Below are 24,782 nucleotides of genomic sequence, written 5' to 3'. Positions count from 1 at the left end.
AAAGACTGATGTCACAAGATTTCTCAGGGGTGCATAGGCGTCTCACAGCCACTCCTCTACCGTACCTATGCCAATTTCCAAGCGTGATTCCAAATTATTCAGCTCTTTGGGTGTAATTCCTTAGTGTGCTTTATAATATTGAAGTAGTCTCCCAGGTATTTGGCATCCAGAAGCCTACTTTCCAGTTTTATTTCTGTTGTGATATGAAATTACTATTTATGTAAACACATTCATATGAAATACCGAGATTTGTTACGCGCGAACAAATACCCCTAAGTGTGTCAAGGCACTGGGGGCCGTCGGGGAGATTAAGTGAGCTATTGCCCAGAGTCACATGGTGCGGGCTAACCTGCCGCCGGTGCCATGGATCGAACCGTGAGCCCCATGCTCCAGAGTCTGCCACCCTGGCTTCGGGCTCTGGGAACCCAATCCCTGGGGCCAAAACCTATATATTAAGGGGAGGGGGCATGCACCTCCCTCCCCTAGCCTTAAAAGGCCCTGGAAACCCCATCCTTGTGGCCGAATTCCAGTAAAAAGGGGAGGGGGCCATGTCGCTCACCGTCCCTAAGCATTTTGTGGCCCTGGGAACCCCATCCAGGACCTCTCTAAATTCTATTATAGCTGCTAGTGGGGGCAGGAAAACCTTTGTGTTCCAGGGTGGACTCCTCTGTAGACAGTCACTGAGTCTTCCCAAGGGGATGGCGCCCCCAGGGCCCTTAAAGGCTAGGGAGGGAGGCCATGCAGCCCCCCCCCCCCCTTTTAATTACTGCAACAACCCTGGGGAATGGGGTTCCAAGGGTCTTTTTAGGCTCGGGATGTGTGTCTAAAGTTACTACTGAAAAATAAATGTGGAAATGCGTTTTAGGACCCCCGTTTTTCTCTGCCCTCTCTTGACGGATCACCCCAAAACTTTCCCCGCATAAACTAGTCAGAAGTAGCACTTTTTTTGGAAGGTTTTATGTAGATTCGTCAAATGGCACCCAAATGATTAGCAACCCAAAAAGACATTTCCTGTTGAAACCCGATCCTAATTCTAACTGCTCGGTGGTGAGTGAGAGAGAAAACACTCACATATGAAACCTTGAGTGCATCATACTGGTCCTATGCACACTCAACAATGGTAACCTATTACTGCGAGTCTGCATGTAGAGTTTACTGCATGTTGTTATTTCATGTGCATTAGTTATAAACACTGGTCTGAAGGCAGAACTACGGCATGCTCTCGGAGCATAGGCCCCAAATATGAAGCAGTGATGATCAAGAATGTAATTAATCTGAGTCCCTCCCACCCCCTTCACTGTGGTAATAACAACAACTTGACCTCTACACCGAAGCAACAAAATACCTGAATCTGCCTTCATTACTATACTTGCTTTGAGACGTGGCCACTCCGCACACTTGATGGTGATAAATAGGATTTTACAGTGAGTGCATACCTAGCACGTGCACATTTTATAACTTTATTTAAAATATGCATTGCTGATGGCACCTCTCAAGAAAAGGTGGCGCCTGTTGGAGGATATTAAATGTCACCCGCTTTATGCCTCTGACAGAAGATAGAACGATCTATGATGAGAATCCGGATGTGCGTGGGCGTCTTCTGCCGCGCGCCCTGTCATGATCAAAATATTTTCCTACCTCTGGCTGGCATGTTGTAGGCGACAACTGGATATTGCTATTTTTGTTGGTCCCCAGTCACGATCAATTTTCCGGACAATTTTTCATGCAAACGGCGGAGGGAAGCTGGCGTATTCTCATACAGAAAGTCAACCTGTTTTATTTCTTTCCGGGAGGAAGTGCCCGCCTATAGCTGACAGCACATTCGTCTTCATATTGTTAAATTGGTTTTGCAGTTGTACATGGTTAGGGAAAAATATATATACATTAATCAAAAAAAGGATGCTCTGTAGAAGGTAAGAGTCTGGCGCAGTGTCAAATAAAGGGAATTCACTGCTTATAGAAATAGATTTCTGAAAAAATGAAAATAAATGCAGTGAGTATTGACACAAATGTAACTGGTGACATTTCATGATTTTTCTTTGGACATAACACCATGATGACAATGCTACCTTCCCAGCTTTTGTGGTTTTCATGTGGACCTTTTTTGCCGAGAGGTGTTTCAGGAAATTTAGAATAATATGTTATTTAAACTACACTAATAATAGTTTGACTTTTAAAAGTGATAAAGAGCAAACAGGCCAAGTTATTACATAAGGCTGCACTATACAAATGCCCAATAACATTACACAGTATCTGTTGTAAGCCTTCCAAACAAAATATTCTACTCGTTGAAGCACTTGGATAGAGTTTGTGTTGCCTAGAGTTTGGTGGTAGCAGTAAATGAGCACACAAAATAGAACATGTTGGGAGCTCCCAGGCCTTTGCCACTCTAAAAGCAAAAAAAACCCAACAAAAAACACGTTTCCATGGTAATGCCTGCCACTGACAAGAACAACTTTGTGTGAAAATATACACTCCTGATGAAAGAGCCGAATGCAGTTACTCACGGTGAAGAAAACCAATGGCAACGGTGGGCTGACCCATTGCCCCATGCTGCATGTTGTGAATAATGGAAAAAAACGTAAATGACACTACAACAGCCCGATGAATGAAGAGGACTGTCTGAAATCTACTATAACCCTATGAGGTATACTCTTAGTACTGTTGAAATGTTTTAGCTAACATCAGACCTAAAAATATTTCACTTTTATAGTAAGTGGCAAGACCCTCATTTTTTTAAAGGTTTGCACATGCCAGCAGTAATGTGCTGAAGTGTTAGGCAAAGCATGTCAAGTTGACAACGTTTCCAAAATCTAGACAAGATTTTCAACTCAAGAAGTAATCATTTGCCATTTTCCCCAAAATGTTCAAATATATTGAAATGTCATAAAATGACTGCACCAGTACAATATCAGTGTGCCAAGACGTTCTGTACCTCTCCGCAGTCTTCAAAATTAGAGGCGTCAAGATATTTACAGGTGTATGACTACCGGCCTTCAGCCCAACCACTGCACACTTCAGCTATCATTTTGCAGCATCTGGTAACTTCGACTTTGGAAAGGGATACCATTTGATTACTAGGGAAATCAAAACCTTTGTGAAAGGGTTGCCAAATTCCTTTAGTTTCTGTTGCTAAGTACACTGCTGTCACGGAGGCTCATTACACTTACCATTCCAAATCTGCGGTCACTGAAACTCTGTTCCCTTAGTGTCTTCCATTGAACAGTCTACTGTTACTGAGGATCTGCGCTCTCAACTTTTCCTGTTGGTTTCTCTGCTGTCCATGTGGCTATTCTCTCTACATATCTGCTGTTGTATACCCTGAAGTCGCTGAGGCTTTGCTCCCTTTGTTTCTGCTGGTTAGTCCACAGCTGTCACCAACCTCTGCGCTCTATGCTGTTTAGTATCTCTTTACTCCATAATGATGCTCTGTTTCTCCTAATCCGCATCCCACATGGCAACCCTCACAGAAGCTCACACTTTGTGATTGACAGCACCAATTCTGAAACCTGATTGGTCCTCATGCGGCAGCTGCATGGCCAGTTTTCTTGTATACTCTTACTGAGCTGTAATCACTCTGTTGTGCGAGCATGTGGCAGCACCAGTGCCTCGGTGGCACTTCTTAAGCAAGCATTGACAAAGCCAATAAACTGGCCCTGACAAGCATGTGATTTTTGTATTTATTTTTTGCAGACATATGCCACAGACATTAAAAGTGAGAAAGCTAATAAAAAGTATAATTGCTACCACCTAAACACGGCAGGCATGTTTACAAAAAAAGTATAAAAGGCAGTTCGCAAAAGTACATCCTAAAAAAATTTAATGACTGTATAAATTAAAGCAGAGAATGGTCTACTAGCCCTGATAATGAAATAGACTACTTTATAGGCGCAGATGCACACGTGCAAGGGCGAAATGCTGTCACTCACTGAAGAGAGGCAGTAGCTGAAGTGGGCCGGCACTATCCCCCAGGCTATAGGGTCTGGTGGGCAAATGTGAATGTCTGACCAATGGATAAAGAGGGTTGATCGATTGCCTCTCAATATGTATGTATTTTAAGGTCTTGCCTAGCGAACGCAGCACATGCGCTGCTTCGCCTTGGTGAGACTATTGTTGTCGGTTTGGTACGCAAAGGGAACAAAACATGTGCGCGCACGGACAAGCGATGTGCATGATCATGGCGTCTCCTCTGAAGGGGGACAGGAGATGGCACGCATTTGGACAGGAAATGTGGACTCCGTTAGCGTGCACATCTCAGGTCCCCGCGCGCATGGCGCGCTTTCATTTTCCCTCCCTCCCTCCTAGTTAGTTTCAGTGTTGCGCTGAAGCCACGCTCTGCGCAGCCCTTCTCGGAAGAAAACAACCTGCTCACGAGCCCGGCGTGTCACGCTGCTGGAAAGCTGTCACTTACAGTCAGCAGCGCAGCCTGAGACCACAGCCATTCCTGTCAGTTGAGTGGCAGGTGCTGGGAAATGCGCTCAGTGAGAAAAGGAGAGCTGAACCTCTGGGAGCCTATAGCGAGGGAGGAATCCACCCAATACCGGAAGAGTCTGAACTCGGCTGTGAAACGCCTCCTGGGACAGTCAGTGCACGCTGGGGATCCAGTGAAATCCAGCTAAGTACAGTGTCATATGCTGTTACATGAGAGCTTCTCATACGCACACTGCTCTTCGGGGGAGCCTACACCTGCCAAATAAACACATCACTTGAGTGGAATATGAGGATGGGCAGAGCATCACATTTCTTGTTAAGTGTAGCATCTGCCAGACTGCCATCGCTCGACCTCTAGCACTGGATGCCTGGGCTTCTCAACGGGGAATCCAGAGGAGGGCGTGGTGCTTGTGAACACCACCAGCCGCAAACGCAGCAATTATGGGACACGCACTCCGAGGTAGAGTGCCACTATGTGATGCAGTCCGTTTTCCAGACACTCGCCTTTGTCATCTTTCTTTATTGTCCAATTTCCTCCCTTCCAGGACCACTGATGGTAACTGCCAAATCTACTAGAGTTAAAACCAGGAAACTGAAATTTTTAGTTACTGCGTTCTTTAATTACCAAACACTCCACAATTTACTGAAAGGACTATTTTAGATCCAGGGACCCGAAACAAATTGGCAGAACCACCCTTCACTCCTCGACAGCAAAGCCATTTCACAGGATACACAGATCTTACGGGCTCAGGCAGCAGAGCAATTTTTCATGATACACATATCCTATAACCTAAGGCGGGGGTGTCCAACGTACGTCCAGGAGAGCTGGATCCATGCCAGAATTTCTGGTTTGCCATTCTATATGTTAGTGAGTTCCATGGAGTTTAGTGGATTTAAATATATCGCATGTCAATCAGGCAAGGATCTGCCCTCTTGGATCTAAGTTGGACTCTCTGGCCCAAGGTCTCAAACACATACAACCCAAGTAAAAAAAAATGTTTACTGACTCATAGGGCAGCATTATCTCTCAGATTGCTCTTGTCTCTCAGGCTCAATGAACTACCACTCCAAACATTTACCATTCCGGTTAAAAACATTGGCGCAAAAGTAAGCTGTGTCCTATTCGCACATGCTCAGGTACGTCTGTATGGAGGGCTGCATCTAAGAACCATCCACCAAAGGGCTCAAGGACACTCAGGCGAAAGTCAATGTCCAGAGGTGAAAGGGTGACCCCCCTAGGAAGCAAAGGCATCACTCCCGTCAGGGTGTGGCGCAGTCCCCAATACAGCCGCCCCTTGTTCATTGCCATTCAACACATTACCCAGAGGCCTTGGCGTGCCTGGGGATGGCCCAAGAAAGTCTAGGAAGCACTGAGATCAGAGGCGGAGTTTCCTTGAGCATGCAGGCCCCTCTGCAATCCTATATCTTTCTTCTTCTTGGGCTCCTTGCAGGCTACCACATATCTATGCACCACGTTCAGGGGTGGTGAGTATCCGTCGGCATAGGACATGTCGGCATAGGACATGTCTTCAATAAGCACTGAGTAGTCGTCCTGCAGCTGTTGGAGAAAAGGGAGACCGCAATCAGTGAAGCAAAATAAGGTTCAATTTGAATGGGGATAAAATTAGATCAAACGCTGAAGGGATGGGTTGAGAGTATATCATAAGGTGGGACAGAAGCATAAATACTAGTAAAACAAACCAAGTGGTTTTGTTTTAAGATGGATTTGCCTGTGGGCAGTGTGCATCAGCTGTTTTAACTCCATGGCTGCTATGCGTTTTCCCCCTCTGTGCTGAAAATTCTTTTTTTACATTGTTTTTTGACGAGCTGGGCTCGTCATCAGTGTTTGAGGAGGCTACACCATGACGAGCCCAGCTCGTCATGAGTGTGGAAGGGGTTAAGGTTCCTTTAATTATGTGTCAGTGTGTGAAGTAGCTAAATAGAAGTCCCACTGGGTCACCATGAGATTATGTGTAGCATGTTTTAAAAGTCCTAGCCTGACTCCAAAAGGCAATGTTCCTAGAAGCAGTTTATTAGGGGCCGTACAGGATGTTTTCAAGGCGGTGAATAAAGTCAGGGAGTAATACTCGCAACAAATGGACTAGCAGATGCCTGTACAGCTTACAGTTAGTCGCTTTTCATCGCCATGTTACCAACCACACTGTACCCACCACCCCTCATGCTCTGATTAGTCAACAGCTGTAGTGATAAAGTGTTGAAAGGTTAACTGGACCTTTTTAGGTCGAACCTGGGCAGAGAGGCAAGGCATGCTGTAGTCTGGTATGGACTTGAAGCACCGCCCACTATCCGCCCATATTTTTAATTGGCTTGTGCCATTGTCCAGTGTAAAATGTGTTTTTTTTTAAGTGGTCAATCGGCTTAGTATTCCCTCCTTGTCTTATTTTGTAAATTGCCGTGAGGACATTCCCTGTTACGTGTGTTGTTATGCGGTAGGCTTAAATTACAGCCTCTGAGCACGATTTTCTCAAACAGCAAGCAGGACACAGTCTCTAACGCTTTACAAAAAAATCTTTATAGAGCAGGCACCAAAAGCATTTGCAATGCAATAGGTCTTGCATTTGCGAGATTTTAAGTTACTGGCATTGTAAATGACAATGCCTTTTATTTATCAGTTTTAAAAACAACACTTAAATAAAAGTAATCGTTAACAATGCCAATAGCTCAAACTCTTGTAAATGCTAGACCTATTGCATTGCAAATGCTTGTTTTATTATAGCTTTTTTCTCAAAATATGTGACTGGCAAGACAAAAAAAGCTATCTCTTGGCCAGACCTAACAAAGTCTTTGCGGCGATGGGCATCGAATATAAGGGACTCTCTGGGGTTCAAGAAGAGTCGTGTAGTGGAGTTGCATCTTTTTCTGTCTTGTTGGCTCTGGCAGTGCATTGAGATCGTCACAGCAGGTACAACGCCAAAACAAAGCACTGATGATCAGGAAGAGTGTACAAAATAAGTGTGTTATATTGAGGAATATCAAACAGATGTGCTGCCAGCCACTCTGGAGACGCTAAAACTGACTCTTAGCCTTCTGTTGCTAATGGTGGCCTTTACACAGATTTATGACAATTGATAATATCAAAGGCGCTCTCAAGAAAACATGCCTGTCATAAACATTTTGCAATGCCCGTGCATTTGCACCTTTTTCTGTTTACACAGTAAGTAATAGAGGCAACAGGTAAGTTAGTGTGCACCTGACCTCGGAGCCCTTCATATAACTTGCAGAATGATGCTAAGTGGCATTCAAAGTCAGTGTGTCGAACCATGTCTCGGTTGATTTTTAGGTCTCGCCTGTCGATGCGCATGCGCATCGAGCAAGCGAGACTATTGCGAGTTATCCACTCTTTATCCACACTGCAAGGAATCGTGGCGATTCCTTGCAGTGCCCGTGACTTTTAAGGTCAATGCGCATGCGCATTGAGCTTATGCGCATGCGCATTGACCTTAAAAGCGCGTGCGCGTGCACGTCCGTCTCCTAACAACACACACACACCCTCTCCCCCGCTCCGCCCCCTCCCGCCGTGTCGCATTTCTCTTTCTCCTCCCCCTCCCCTCTCTTCCTTCCGTCTAACGCCGTGTCGCACCTCTCCCCTCTCCGCCCCCTCCCCTCCCCTCCGTGTCGCATTTCTCCTCCCCCCTCCCCTCTCTTCCGTCCGTCCGTCTTGTTATTCAATGCTCCATGTCTCCAGGCACCAGTCGGGACCTCCTGCTTCCCTGGGCCTCTCACCGGGGCTACAAGCGCGCCCCGGGTCTCAACGCACCACCACAGAGGTGCTCAGGCCGCAGAGCCAGTCCACCGCAGGCTCGTCTTCAAATCCGGTTCGGAGCGGGATCCTCGGCATTCAATCGCAGTCAAGACAGGTCTGCCCCGTATCCCGCGGCCCGGCAGACAACACCCAGTATGGCAGGCATGTTCAGGCTTTCATCGGCCGGCTTTTTTCATTACTTAGTGGCACCTCACCCCTGATTTGTGTTGAGAACCCAATAGGAATGCATACTTTTTTCGAGCAGACTCCCTTCCGTACTCCTGTCCCCCTGCTCTCCTCTCCGTTGCCCACCCCCTCCCTGCTGCACTTGCACATGTGCATCTCCTCATTGCCTCCATAAGTTACTTCCGGTGTTGAATCGATAGTACAAGCAAAGCTGCTGAAGCGTGACACACACCCATCGTTTTCGCCTATTGTTTTTGGATGGCACATATCCACTTGTTTCTGTTGAGGGGCACCGTACGGATGCTCTGTCAGTGTGATCTCTCCTTATGTTTTTATAATTATAATGTGATGTTGTCCATTCTTTGTCCCTGCACCATGTAGTTTGCTGACATTGACCCTCAAGGTTTTGTAACATTGTTTCAGTCTCGTTATTGCGCCGTGTGCTTGTTAGAGCAACAAAAACAAAGCTGGTAATACGCATAAAGTAAAAGATTTGCCAGTCAGCATCTATACTGCTAGTTGAAGCCTCCCTAGCCAAGCTGTTGAAAATCTTTTTATATGTGGCGCGGAGAAGGAAGCGGGTTCATGTTTAATTCCAGAACGAAAATTATTTCTGTTACAAGTCACGGCCTGCGGTAGTGAGTGTGAGTCTGTATACTGCAGCACCTTTGTTTGACAGTGGCTCCTCCATAAGCTATCCTCGTCGGCCATTCCCTAAGTTGTCAAGAAAAATGTAGTGTCTTCCTTTGTAGGTTTATTTTCTAAATGAGCAACACATCATTCAGTAGACTTGTAATAAATAGATTTAATTCATACATTGGAAATGCCTTCTGATTTACTGTCCTTGTCATATGCACTCTCCTGGCACTATGGAAAATGCCTTGCTTGTAGAACACCGACACCTCTCTTCTCTCTTGAAAGTTCGAAGACATGAAAGGGTATCATAAACATGCCTGATTAACTTCCAAATAGTAAACCAAAGCCTGCTATAACCCAAACCTCACTAATCTCCATGTCACAGTGCAACCATCATCATTCCAGCTGTGTCTTAAAAAATGACATTTTGCTGTTGTGAATAGCACATTAGTGTCCACTTGTTTTTTACAGAAAGTAGTCACACAAGCACAGTACACAAAGCTCCCCGGCCTGTAGTTCAAGCCCCACCCCACGCAGCACCTGCAGGGGGCTGCCTGATAGAATCAGACTGCCCACACCCCTCCATAGGCGGTATTCCGGTGCTATTGTGCCCACTCTGGTAATCATGACGCCCCCTGCTGCGTGCATTACAACCCCTCACCCTCCCTCACCCTCAACCCCTCACCCTCACTCACCCTCAACCCCTCACCCTCAACCCCTCACCCTCACCCACACTCACCCACACTCACCCACACTCACCCACACTCACCCACACTCACCCACACTCACCCACACTCACCTTCACCCTCACTCACCCACACTCACCCTCACTCACCTTCACCCTCACTCACCTTCAACCCCTCACCCTCAACCCCTCACCCTCCCTCACCCTCATTCACCCTCAACCCCTCACCCTCACTCACCCTCAACCCCTCACCCTCACTCACCCTCAACCCCTCACCCTCACTCACCCTCAACCCCTCACCCTCACCCACACTCACCCACACTCACTCACCCTCACCCACCCTCACCCACCCTCACCCACCCTCACCCACCCTCACCCACCCTCACTCACCCTCACTCACCCTCACTCACCCTCACTCACCCTCACTCACCCTCACTCACCCTCACTCACCCTCACTCACCCTCACCCTCATGCTAAAGATTTACAAAAAAACCCATTAACAATTCTAAAAGCACTAACTCTAATGCTGCGAGACCTATTGCATTTCTAATGCTTGTTGGTGATGTTAGGAGGGATGAGATGTGAGGAGCATGGCCTTGCTTTACCTCTGTGCATTCACCCGGCCTCTATGTAGTACACTCCATAGTTGTTTGGACAGGATTATGTGGGTCTTGGAGAGCAACACTATTTTATTTGAAAGGTCACGTGTAGTGTGTGCCCTTTGATGCACGACTTGGCTTAATGATTGTCACCCCTGTTGGTTTTTTTTGGTAGAAGAGCCTAAGGTAAATTGAAGAAAAGGCTGTGCATGGTTGTGAAAGTTCTGCAGAAAAGGTCGCTATTCGCAACAATACAGTAATGTATTGTTGAAGCAATTTTAATCTCCTAGGAATTCAGTAGCCTGCCAGTTACCACAAAAGAGAGTGTAGTAGAACAATGCACAGCATCTTACCAGTTCATGTACATTTCCATGTCACAGAAAGGAGAGATTAACTGGTGTGAACACCCACAACAAAGCGAGCACACGTTTTTGCGTTATTCTATAGAAACTGTGAAAGGAACCTTTTGTTTTTTCTTTTAGACCTACATCCCCCCAAGCGGGCTCTCTAATTTTAGGTATTAAATGTAAAACCTTCTTCACTTTATTACATGTTGTAGAAAGAACTTTTGCGTTTCTCTTTTGGCAAATAGTGGAGTGCAAAACTCACTCTTGTGACCCAAAATAAAATATGCCTTCACCTTTTAACTGCTGAAGTTGAAATCCCTGCTTCTACACCAGTGTTGTCTAACGTTGGTCCACAATGGACCGATCCATGCCAGATGTTAACCCTAGCTATAGACTTAGTAAACGTTTGCCTCCGAAGAATAATGTTATTTCAATTTGTCATTTCCATATCCTGCAATCCGGACATAATTCCCCCTCTTAGGCCAATTCTCGGTAACTCTGCTCTTTACCTGCTCTAAGTTCATAATATTGCATGTGAAAAAGTATGAATTGTGAACTATGGTAGTCAGCACAACTTGAAATTTTAGTTCAAAGACAATGACATTCGCAAAAAACAGTTAAGAATTTTTGCTTCAGTGGAATAAGTCCATTCAGCAGTTGTAAGGGCAGTTAGTATTCAAATGAGTAACCCAAATCTGTGACTTTTCTAATGTTACATCATTTTTTTCGGGATGCTGAAAATTCTGAATAGGGATATGGACTGGATAAAGAAATGTTGATTGAAATGAATGCAAAGACATTCAAACGGGCACAATTTAACATATTAGTTTTAAGATAACATTATTTTAAGACTGCAAGATGATTGTGCTAGATTGGCTTTTATAAACAGTCTGTTGATCTAAGACAGCGGTTGTAAATTTGAGGCACTGAAATTAGCCACTGCATTTTTATTCTTGTGTAATGAGTTATCGACATTTCAGAAGTACTAATATGGCTGTCTTTCTTTCAGTCTGTAAATTTAAAGCTCACAAACGTTGTGCAGTTAGGGCAATCAACAACTGCAAGTGGACGACGCTTGCCTCCATTGGGAAGGATATCATTGAGGACGAGGATGGGGTAAGTAGGAATCAAACAAGCGATGCAATCGCAACTGCACTACAAGAATTTGTAACGTTATGTGCTGTGCTTAGCAAATTGATAACCATCCTCTACTTGTATTCTGAATTGATTTTTCTTAGCTGATATAAAGAAATATTAATGAGGTACATATCTACATTAACAAAGATCAATGTATACTTGTTTCTGAACAGAACAAGCCTCTATTTCAAAGTGGATGTACTTGAGAATCTATGCTGTAATATTAAACAATGTCCAAATGAAGAGAACATAATTAAAAAGACTGTACTTTAAAACAGCCTTGCCACATATATACCATTTTGGGGGGCTGTGGTGAGGCAGTTTTTTTTTGTATTCTTTCCTTTTTTATTTTAATGTGACATTGGAAGGCCCCCACCCTCACAAAGTTAGCTGTAGATTTTTTTTAAAGAATATTTTTTTGTAGTATTTGCACTGTAGTTCTTTTTATGCTGTAGGTTATTACTGTATTACTCTCTGCAAAGTCACCTTTTAATTAGTTTGATTTATAACATTTGTTATATTTCATAGTATCAAGGGATACAGCGAATGAGGCAGGGCATTTGGAAAAAGATTCAGAATGTAACTGTGACGGTCCTCTCTGTTGCTGGAGCAATCCTTTAGAAGTCTTTTTTTTCTTGAAGTCAGAACTTGCAGCTCATTCCATTCAGTAAGACGTCTCATGAGATATTTTGAAGGAAAACAAAGGTGGTTGTCTTTGTTTTTTCCAATCTGTAAAAATACAAGGGTGATGTACATTAAGGCCAGCTCATTTCTTCGTTCGATGGGGAATTCAATCAATGCTCTAGGAGATGCATGCTCCATATTCATCTTTTCTTTTTTTTCTTTTACTTTTTTGATTATCGATGGAGGAGTTTTTATGTATTATCTGATTGCTAAATACTAAAAGACCATCCTTTAACAACCCAGTCAGAATTTTCACAATCCTCTTCATAGAAATCTTCAATTTGGTGAGCTTGCCACAAACCTGCTGACATCTTCCACTAGAAATAAAGCTTGATTTACTTTGCTGATGGTGATTAAATTAACTCGATTCCTAGCTTATGGCCTTCATGTTGCCCAATTGCTCTTTTCGAGGTCATACTTTTATGTGACAGATTTATCCAAACGGAGATAAATGACTTGGTCAATCAGATATTTTGTAAGAAGGGGGTTGTGTAAATCCTTTTGAAGGTGACCTTAAAGGACATGATTTGAACTACGAGTTGGACTGGTATTGATATGGTGTAAATTTTGCCTGTCTGCCATTTTGCAGTCTGCAGATATATGCATTCTCGCACATTTAACAAAGTTATTGGGTACATAATTTTGCCTTGCACTCTAGAAACAGTCTCTCTTATGAAACAGGTAATAAAACAACAGTCAGTATCTGAGTCATATGTTTAAATATCAGAAATGTTAGTGACAGTGCATCATGCGAATGGATTCTACCAATTGCATCCATGTAGTTGGGACGTTTAGTTTATTTAATCATGCTTTTAAATTCTGATCTTGTACTCTAAATAGATAAATTATAAAACCCAGCTAAGGGGATCTATATATGGGCATTAATGTCTACAAAGCAAACATTTTCAAATCAAATAAAGCAATGTAAAGGTGATACCAATACTTGGTCCAGACCATCGGAGGATAATACAAAGCAAACATTTTCAAATCAAATAAAGTAATGTAAAGGTGATACCAATACTTGGTCCAGACCATCGGAGGATAATAGCGTAAGATGTTTGTATAGCTTGTGTCCCATATTATCACACTTATATTGTGTTGAATACTTTGTCGGAGCCAAATTATTGGTCACAATAAACGAGACCAAGGAAGATGTCTTCTTCTAAGAGTCATAAAAATAAGAAGATTGTGTTAAAGTAGTTGTATTGCTTTAGACCAGCTCTAATCTGCTATTATTGCTATTCCTTTAAGTTGGTCTTTAAAATGTCAACATGGATAGCTTGATGGTGAGACTCCTCTGTTGCTTCTCTATCTCTCGACTCCCTGGCCCTTCCAGCTCCGTTCCTGGTTTAATTTTAAAACATTGCTTTGCTTCATTTTAAAGAAGAAACTAATGACAATTCATTAATATGTTACATTTCATAGTATCAAGAGATACAGCGAATGAGGCAGGGCATTTGGAGACAAGATTCAAAATGTAACTGTGACTGTCCTCTCTGTTGCTGAAGCAATCCTTTAGAAATCTTTTTTTAAATTTCTTTACTTGAAATCAGAACTTGCAGCTCTTTCCATTCAATAAGACGCCTCATGATATAGTTTGAAGGAAAGCAAAGGTGACTGTCTTTGTTTTTCCAATCTGTACAAATACAAGCATGCATGTGCACATAAAGACCAGCTTATTTCTACGTTCCATGGGGAAGTCAATCCATGCACTGGAGATGGATGCTCCATATTCCCCGTTTCTTGTTTTTTAACTGTTTTGATTAATGATGGAGGAGTTTTTATGCATTATCTGGTTGCTAAATACCAAAATACTTTCCTTTAACAACCCAGTCAGAATATTAACAATCCTTTTCAAAGAAACCTTTAATTTGGTGAGCTTGCATCAAACCTGCTGACATCTTCCACTAGAAATAAGGCTTGATTTACGTTGCTGATGGCGATTATATTAACTCTATTCCTAGCTTTTGACCTTCATGTTGTCCAATTGCTATTTTCGAGGTCATACTTTTATGTGACAGATTTATCCAAACGGAGATAAATGATTTGGCCGATGAGATATTTTGTAAGAAGGGGGTTGCGTAAATCGCAGTCTGCAGATATATGCATTCCTGCACATTAAGCGAAGTTATTGGGTACCTAATTTTGCCTTGCACTCTTGAAACAATCTCTCTTATGAAACGAGTAGTAAAAGAGCAGTCCATATCGGAGTCATTTGTTTAAATATCAGAAATGTTAGTGCGAATGCATTCTACCAATTGCATCCATGTAGTTTGGACGTTTAGTTTATTTTTAACATGCTTTTCAATTCTGATCTTGTCCTCTAAGTAGTTACATTATTGTTCACAATAAACGAGACCAAGTAAGATGTCTTCTTCTGAGAGTTATGAAAATAGAAATAAGAAGATTTGGTTAGAGTAGTTGCGTGAGGCCAGTTCTAACCTACTATTTTTGCTATTCCTTTATGTTGGTCTTTAAAATGTCAGAATTTGATGGTTTGATGATGAGACTCTTCCGCTCCTCCATCTCTATTAAATACACTCGACTCCCGGCCCTTGCTGCTCCGTTCCTGGTTTAATTTAAAAACCTTGATTTGCTTCATTTTAAAGAAGAAACTAATGACAAGGATATAAAAAAAGAAACGTGCTGCTAATAGAAAGACACAATCCCTTTTCCTTTTGTTGTACATGTTCTTCCTTAAAACTAATTACTTTTTTTACAGACTAAACGAAGGTACATAAAATGCTGTTTAAAGTGTCTAAATATTGCAGTATATCCTGTGCGCAGCGCACCGTTCCAGTATGTAAATCTTACTATATTTCTTTGTTTAGACAGTCTTAACAGATTTTTTTTATTTTCTTGACGGTTCTGCCTATTTTAGCGAAGGCGACCTATGCTTCTTTTTAAGAAATTGTTAAGAAGTAGCCACAGCAGAAAGGCAGTTTGTCTTGCAACAAAACAATATAAAACAAAGTCTAGAGACTCATGTCGGCTGGTTGCATTAAAAAAAATAATTTGGTTACTAAGTCATAAGCACTGCGTGCAGTTCAATACATCTATGCAATTTTGCGCATTTCAAAATATAAATTGCACCTTTCCTTGCTCTCGGTTTTAGTTAATTTTATTTTTCGATTTTTCCCCTTCCAAGGAGTTTGCTTTACATGCTCATGTATAATCCGCACATACCAGGGTAATCAATCATACGCTAGTGCTTTCCACCTCTCATATGCCTGTGATGATGATGATGACCGTTATATCAAGAATGGCCATAATATGTCATTTATTGGGTACCATTGTGCCACTTCCACCATCCAGCATGCCAGGCATGCTCATTTTATTATAGGAATGCTATGCAATAAACTTGTTGTGCTCGGTAGCACATTATGCCAGCAGTGGGCCCCATAATTCCACAAATGCCTAACATACATAAGTCAAGAAGGACTTCCTGTATATTGACTAGATATTGCCTGTGATGGGTTCCATTATTCCAAGTGGGAGCATAGTTCCAGAATGGCCACCTTTATCCCTGGCTAGACGTGTAGAGACCTTTTACAAATTAATACTGTTTTACCAGGGTTTGGCTCTTTCTTCCCATAAGCATTCATAGTCTGCCTAGAGTTATCACAAACAAACCATGGGTGCTCCAAAACAAGTTATACAAACCTGCAGTCTGCCAAGAATTGTGACCATTATGCCAGGAGCACCCCCATCATAATAGAAGTGCCTGCCGTCTTCCAGTAAATACTAACTTTGCCTCAGGGGTGACACCAGGGATGCCACAGTTGGCTTCCGCATGCTTTGTCTGGAGGTAAAAGTAAATTTTATCTGACATCACACGAGGCACAAATGCACTCACACATAGATGCGCATGCGCGCTTCCACACGTAGATACTCATTCATGAGCACACACAAAACACATACACTCTCCCAGTGCAGCAGCCTCTTTGGTACAGGCCATGACCTCAAAATACCAGTGGTACTGGTCAGGTGGCATCCCTAGGCTTGAGAGTGCAGAGAGCAGAGGACTGTGGTGCATATGAATCTGGATCCAGATTTCTGAGAGAAAAACATAGTTGTGTAGAATAAAGATCAATCAATCTTGCTCTGCATTAAGAATGTTGGCCCTGATAGCGATTGAGTTGCAAAACATGTGTAGGCTGTTACATTAACATAGTATCAACTATTGCGGTGATATAAAATACAATAGTGTGATGTGAACATTACAAAGATTTTTCTGGAGATTGAGGAATTTTCTGAAATTTAAAACGACCTTTTTTGACAATCAAAGATGGATGGATCTTTTGTCTATATATATATATATATATATATATATATATATATATATATATATATATATATATATATATATATATATATATATATATATATACATATACACATACACATACACATACACATACACATACACCAATACCAAATCCTGGACAGAAAGCACAGTCCTTCTCAGCGAACTGCACACTGCCACACACCAGGAACGGACCACCACGAAAGGTTAGAGGTTTTTCAGTGCAGTTTATTCAGCCATTCCACAAACATGACTCGTTTCAGCCGGGTTTCTCCGGCCTTGATCACATGACGTGTTTAAGAAAATAACACCCATATAAACCATGAAGCAATTTAGACCCTCCCATCCTTTACATGGACAGAGAAATCAGACTATGTCATTTATAAAGTGCATTGTGCAAACAATCAAAGAAAATATTAAAACAACGCAATCCTTTAAAGAACAATAGTTCACCAAATCATATCGAACATTGTTTTAAGCAGAGTTAACATATTTGCACAAGGTAATTGGGAAAGAATTTTGGAAATATTTCATGATTTATGTTCAAGAATGAAAATCCAGGGCCAGTGCCCAAATCCTAATCCATCAAATAGGACTGCCACTATTGCACAGAATGACAAAAATTAATCGATCATGGTAAAATACCAAATGTGTAGAGAGTGAAAATGGGACTATTACTAGTCATACATTATTGTGAGTTAAAAACAGATGATACCAGGGATGCAATAATCAAGCGGGTCATACAGAAGCACAGGAAAGTACATCAATTCATCAAGTTTAAATCAAAATCCAGAGTTATCAAGTACTACACGAGAGAAGGATCATTCAAAACACATTGTCAAATATATATATATAGTATAAAGGAACTTTAAAATATGGTTTTCTCAGTGGGATCAATATTGAGCACAACAATATAATTAATATATACAGAGATCAGTAAGAAACTGATAATACTCTGACAGACTGTCCATTTAGACAAGCTAAAATATCCAGAATTATTTTTAACACAGAAAATTCATTGCAATCAATAAAACCAATATCCATGATATAAAAACAAAGTTCAAATATATACACATATACATTAGATTTGTGTTAGAAGACCACGATCAAATAAGGATAGACATGTCCTGAATATATGATCAAATAGATGAGGATAAGGCAGTGATGTTGGGCCCAACGTCAATATTATATACAAAATTGTATTTAAGATTACAGAAACACACTACTACTAGTAAAGTCCTAGAAATAAATACTGGTGTAATCATAGAAAGTGGACCAAATCTTCCCCTGTGTTAAGACCGTTAGGTATCTTGGTATTCAGTCTCACTATATATTGACTCTCTAGCTGGCGAAGTTTCTTTTCCCTATCAACACCCCTTATGGATTTTGGCACAGAGTCAATTACATAGTATTTCAGGTCCTCTAATTTACTTTTGATGCACAAGTTTAAAATGGCGGGCAACCGGATAAGATGGATCAGAATTCACGATTGCCCGCAAGTGCTGGAGGATCCTATTGAATACAGGGAGTTTGGTACTACCAATATATTGAAGATGACAAGTACATTCTAACACATATACCGCGCAGTCAGTTTTGCATTTGTAGTACCCGTTAATCTTATTCAAAGAAACTGAAAAGGGATCCAAGAAAGACTGTTTATTTATTCCGAACTTGCATGCACGACAAGAGAAGCATTTTATAAAACCCCTCTTGTCTGTCAGCCAATTTCTTTTATCAATCACTTCTTGATTAGTTTTAACCAATGCATCTCGCATAGACGATGCTCTTCTAAAAGTGATAGTAGGCAGATTCTGAAGTTCAGGAGATAAAGTAATATCAGTGTGCAAGATGGACCAATGCTTACTGACAATTTTTCTGAGAGCCTGCTCCTGATTACTAAAAGTAGTAATTAGCCTTATCGATGGAGAGACAGTTGTTGAAACAGGACTCACATCAGTTACTTCATTTGTCTCTAATGGAACAACAGTATCCAGTCCATCAAGATATTATATCCTCTATCTAAGAATCTATTCCTAGACTCATTCAGGCACATGTCTAAATCCTCTTTTCTACTACAAATTCTCTTTATAGTAAAAACTCACCGTAAGGAATACTTTTTATGAGGTGCCTAGGGTGAGCACTGCTGGCATGAAGGATGCAATTTCCAGCAGTCACTTTGTGATGTAGTTTAGTGCAAATATTCATACCATCAACAAAAACCTCGACATCTAAAAATTCTACCTTTGATTCACTGACTTGAGCTGTAAATTCCAAGTTCAGGGTGTTTCTATTAATCTTGCTGACAAAATCCAGAGCTAATTCTTTGGTGCCCTTCCATATGACAAACACGTCATCGATGAAACGCCACCATCTGATAACATGTTTCGAAAAATCATCATTGTGTGATTGCATGAGGACGTGTTTCTCCCACCAGCCAACGTGCAAGCACGCATAGCTGGGAGAGAAACACACCCCCATTGCCACACCTCTGAGTTGTTGGAACAGTTCCTTATTAAAAATAAAGAAATTATTAGTCAGACATAGTTCAATCATATGGAGTAGCATTTTGTTATGTTCATTATAACAAATATTTCTGTTTGACAGGAAGAATTTTATGGCATTTAGGCCATCTTGATGGTTAATACTGGTATAAAGGGAGCAGATGTCCATCACTAAAAAGTGGTACCCATCCTCCCAAGTTACATCCTTAAGTTTTTCTATGAAATGCCCTGTATCACGAATAAAAGAAGGTAAATCAGCTACATAGTCGTGAAGAAAAAAATCCACATATTTAGACATGGATTCTAGCAGGCTACCTTGAGCCGAAATAATTGGACGGCCTGGCACTGGAGTAATCCGTTTGTGCACTTTAGGGAGTAAATATAAGGTAGGAGTGATAGGGTACTCAGTTCTTAAAAAGTTGTACTCATCCTTATCAATCAAATAATTCTCCCTCTTCCACTTCGATAGCTATATATATATATATATATATATATATATATATATATGTGTGTGTATGTATATATATATGTGTGTATATATATATATATATATATATATGTATATATATATGTATATATATATGTATATATATATGTATATATATGTATGTATATATATGCAACTTTTTCGCCTTGAACAACTTCTCTTGTCTTGGGAAACAGACGATGCGGACCCAATTTGCTGGTGATATTTTGTATTCAATGAAGTGCCCTGCACCAACCACCATGCAATATATATATATATATATATATATATATGATACTCGCACCTATCATAGTGCGGTTAGGTGCATTTAAACTGCAAAGCCTCAGGACTTCCGTCAAAATCCACCGCAGGCGCTGATGAAGGCCAAACCAGCCGAAATGCATTCGCCATCCATCTGAAATAAACGGTGCTGCCTTTTAATCCCCGCTGAGGCTTCTGCTTCTTTCTTCGAGAGGAGGTTCCTGTTTCATATATATATATATATATATATATATATATATATATATATATATATATATATATATATGAAAAAAACGGTTAAGGGGACGTTATAGTTAGGAAATAGCATTACAAAAAGTATAGAAATTCACTGAAAACACCTAGATAACAGTGACGTTATAGTTAGTTAAGATCTGATAGAGACTACTAGCCAGAGATTCCTTCACGAAGAATCATCCCCAGGCGTGAGACTGGATCCGGAAACTTTTTTGCCACGGCATCCCTGCGCGCCGAGGGCGGGGCGACACCACGCGACTCTGCCCAGGCATCGTCCGAGCACGTGACGTCAGCGAGGTTACATAAGACCCGCCCCGGCACGCATGCATCAGTTTTTTCCTTTTCTGCGTGCAACGCGGATCCGGTCCTTGCTACGGGCCTGTTTCGGGCCTTTTTTTCTCCATTCTTTTGGTGGAACAGTGTGCGAATGCCTTCGGGCTTCAAAACTTGTATGTTTTGTGGGTGTCTTATGTTGATGACGGACCCTCACCTCATTTGTATGTGGTGTTTGGGGGAGGATCACGGCACTATCGACTGCGAGGTCTGTCAACAGTTGTCGAAGTGGGAGCGCCGCATGAAACTTCTTTTGCCGTGTCTCTCCAGGTCGACGTCCTCCCCTCGGTTTGCTTCAACAGACGGCTTAAGGTTCGGCCGTGGTCGTCATCCTCACCCTTCTCCGATGTCACGTGAGCTTCGCTCCTCGTGGGTAAGGGTCGCAGTTTGTCCCCGGGGGCTGTGTTCCGGCTTATCCGGGGCTTGGACTCTCCGCGGGTGATGCGGCCCGCATGTCATCCTATCCACCGTTCCCCGGTGTGGGGGCGTCGAGAGTCCAAATGGAGACATACGTGGCGGCTTTACAGGCCTCGTAGGCGTCTCCCTCTCCTTCCCCTTCTGGGGCGTCGGCGGACCCCTCGCCTTGTGCATGGCCCTGGCCCAGGCTCCAACTGGTTCGGATCCAGCCTTGGAGGGTGTGGCTCTATTGGGGTGCGGCTCTGCTGGGGCACCTCCTTCAGGCCACAGCGTCTCTGCTTCGTTGCAAACTCCTGCGGGAGTCCCTTTGGTGTTGTGAGAGGTAGCCCATCCCTGAGCCCCTCTCGGTCCCTTGACAGGGTGGTCCTGTCTAGGGCCGAGATGACGCCGCTATGGCGCCGGCAGCAGCTGGACTGTGCCGAGCCACAAGGGTCGGTGAACCCTCCTCGCCCCGCTCCGGACGAGGCCAGGTAAGGACCCCTCTCCGGGCCCCTCTCGTCCTCCCCTGCAGGCGGCTGCCTTGACGGGGGCGAGTCGGAGGTAGAATCGTCCCTGCCACCACCTCATGGGTTTGCTGAGCGAACTACGCCTCATTCTGGGCCACGGGTGGGCTTCGTGTCACTCCACAGGACCATCTTGTTACCCCGCGCGGATGGCTACCTTGGTGGAGGTCGGGTCGGTGCTGTCCCGGGCCGGGTCCAGCCCCGCTCAGGTCCCCGGTGCTGGGCGCCTGGGAGGAATCTCATCCGGCGACACCAGAGGGTGCTGGCACCACGCCTCAGGTGGCTGACTCTACGGCTCCACGCAGGGGTCGTGCCGCGGAGTCGTCCTCGGGCGCTCCTTCTTCTCAGGAGGCAGCCTGCATTTTGGTGTCATCCTCCCCGGAGACGGGTCGGCGTGTGGTGTCTTTTTCACCGGCGTCGAAGGGCGGCTCTCTGCCCTTCCTGAGGCAGAGGTGTTCATCGGAAGAGCGGCAGGTTCCTCATTTGTTGCTCCCTTCTGACTTTCAGGTCTGGCCCTTGCCTGCCCCGCTTGTCCTCGGGGACGGCCATCGTAGTTTGCAGCCGTCGCCCACGGAGGAGCTGCTTTCCCAGCCGCGGGGCCCTACGGAGGCGGCCTTCGCTCATGCGGTTTCCACGGCTGTGGGCATCCTGCTTATGGGTGACCTGGTTGCTCACTTTCCGGCAGACCATCTACTGGAGGTCCTCCACCAGGGCTCTGGTGGAAGGGAACTATTGCTTCCATTTGAAGGTTCAATCCTCTCTTCCTTGATGGGGCTTGGAGACGTCCTGCCTCAGGGGATCCGGTGCCTCAGTATCTTCCAGCGCTGCGTGACCCGGCGTGCCTTTCCCTCCACTCTTCTGCCTCCAGTGCTCTTTTGCAGACTGCTTTTCCCTCCCTGTCGCCACTGCTGAATCCACCATCCCGAGAGGCCCGCTGGCTGGACTCTTGGGGGCGCAATATGTTAGCCTCGACCAGCGCTGCCCTGCGGGCCCTAAACACCTAGGGTGTGCTGGCTCGGGCCTCCTCCTGTTTGTGGGACTTGGCTGAGTCTCTGGGATCTGCAGTTTCCCAGGAGGGTGCTTATGTGGACTTACGGCATCACGCTTTGGATGACCGGGAGCTGGTGGCTTTTATTCTCCACTCCGCCCTGGATAATTCAGAGGTTTTAGGCCGGGCCATGGCTTCCTTGATCGCTCTCCGTCGCCATGCTTGGCTTTGGGATGGAGTATTCCCCGAGAATATTTGGGAGCAACTCATTGATCTTCCATTTGATGGCAGTATGTTGTTCCATGCCCCGGCCGACTCCGCCATCCCGAGGCTCCTGGCAGGGCTCAGTCCTCCTCCTCCGCCTTATCACCCTCCTCTTCCGTCCCCTCCTCAGTGATTCCTGAGTAGGGTTGAGTCTGGGCCATCTTAGGCCGGTTGTTCTGATTGTGGAGGGCGTTTTCTGGCCATTGCCTCCTTCTTGCGCCTTTGGCTTTGTTGACTGCTGGACGGCCCTTTTGTTGATTGTGTTGGAATTCTTGCGCAGACTTGGCCCTGAGATTATGCCTTCTGCTTCATTGGGCTGCTTGTCAAGCCTTTCGCTGGGTTTTTTTTTCCCCGTGGCTCCTTTGTTTGTTCCTCTGCTGCGGAAGTTCTTCCACGCAGGTTTCCCATGTTTGGGGTTTATCGTACCCTAGGTCATATGGCTTGCGCTCTGCTGGAGGGTTTTGGTCACCTTCGGGTGCCTGTTCTCCATGGCGGTTGTGTAGGTTGCGTTTGCTCCTTGAGGTTGTTGGTGCGGCCCCTCGTAGTGGTGGCCCCCGGCATCTCCTCTTTTCCCCGCTCCTGTCCTGAGGTCTGGGACGCTTCTGTGTCCTCCCTTGCCAGGTGCTGCCTACTCGGCCTTCCTGGGGCCTCGGATGGTTCTCCTTCTTCTTCTTCTCTTCTTCATGCTTCTGGCGGCTTGACTGCCGGCGCTGTTCTGGCTAGCAGGCTGCTCTCCATCTGGAGTGGGTTCGCCTTCTTTTTCCCCTTTTCCTTTGGCCCTCTAGGCTTCTTCTTCCGCTTTCCTGTCTTGATATTGGACGGAAGCTATGTTGCCTTGTGGGGGAGTGGGGTGCTTCAGCCTCTCCGCCCTTTCCCTTGCCTCCTCTGATGTGAGTGCATGAGCCTCTTTGGCCTTCTTTTCCCTCCTACATCCCCTTGGGGTCGGTAGGGTTCTGCTTGTGGGGGTTCCCCTTGCCTGGCAGGGACAAGTTTCTTCCTAGTCCACAAATCTGGCCCACTGGGGGTTCTCTGTTCTGTATTGGCTGGTGGGGTCCTTTTGCAGACCCTCCTTCCCAGGGGGTATGGCTACGGTATCTATTGTATGTGAAGGAATCTGTGGCTAGTAGTCTCTATCAGATGTATGAGTTACTTATTTTCAGTAACAATGTATCTGGTAGAGACGATTCTAGCCGCAGATTCCTTCACGGCCCGCCCTTCCTCTACTATTCTGCGAGGACCCTTGGGTTCGTCTTTGGTTCTCGCCTCCCGGTGGGGGGCTGTGCCTCCTGTGAGTGCCTTCCTTGTTCTTGATGGGTGGCTCGGTCTGGGGCGGTTCGTTCCTCCCTCCCCTGGTTCTTGGACAATGGGGTTCCGGTGCTCCCGTGCCCTGCTGCTCTGGCTACTCCGTGTTTGGGGGAGATTGCTTTCTATCCCTGTCCTTCCCTCCCCTCCCTTCCTTCCAGTGCTATACCCTGATTAAGGGTCATCTGGCCATATCTTGCCCTTGTCCCTTGTGGGTGGTCACCCTCTTTGTTGGGTGGTCAGAGGGTTGTTGTCCATGGCTGTCTTGGGATTGGTCCCCTTCCTTGCTCTGGATGGGGGTGATAGGTTACTACATGTACCATGACTTTACACATGTTCCTTGCCTCTAGGGCACGAGAGTGGGAGTCTGTCTATGTGCTGACAGGGTGGCTGCGCAGGGCTCTGCTTGCTCTTTCTTCTTTCCTGTCTTTGGGTTCTACGGTGTTGCCACTATTCTGTGTGATGTTTTTAGTCACCGTTTCTTTCCCAATTTTCTGCTCTTCGCACACTGTTCCCATGCTTCCACAGTTTTTTAGCTGGTAATTCCCCAATGTGGTGCGGAAAAGTTCTCCAAAGAAAACTGACGTAGGCCCGCCGGGGCGGGTCTTATGTGACGTCGCTGACGTCACGTGCGCGGACGACACCTGGGCAGAGTCACGTGGTGTCGCCCCACACCCGGCGTCCAGGGATGCTATGGCAAAAAAGTTTCCAGATCCAG

At 44.5% G+C, this 24,782-nt stretch overlaps 1 protein-coding gene across 3 annotated transcripts in view; it reads left to right on the top strand.

Moving 5' to 3' along the window:
- DGKH (diacylglycerol kinase eta) overlaps window positions 1-24,782 on the top strand; it is a 749,224-nt gene that overhangs the window by 465,076 nt on the left and 259,366 nt on the right. For all 3 annotated transcript variants that reach the window (XM_086935028.1, XM_086935027.1, XM_086935026.1), the window contains exon 6: window positions 11,657-11,763. In XM_086935028.1, coding sequence (XP_086791154.1) covers window positions 11,657-11,763 — 107 coding nt within the window. The remainder of the gene's footprint in view (window positions 1-11,656; window positions 11,764-24,782) is intronic.

Source organism: Lissotriton vulgaris, chromosome 8 (genome assembly GCF_964263255.1).
Source record: "Lissotriton vulgaris chromosome 8, aLisVul1.2, whole genome shotgun sequence".
In the NCBI taxonomy this organism is placed as follows: domain Eukaryota; kingdom Metazoa; phylum Chordata; class Amphibia; order Caudata; family Salamandridae; genus Lissotriton; species Lissotriton vulgaris.
The sequence above is the reverse complement of the archived record's forward strand: the minus strand, read 5'-3'. Positions and strand labels throughout refer to the sequence as shown.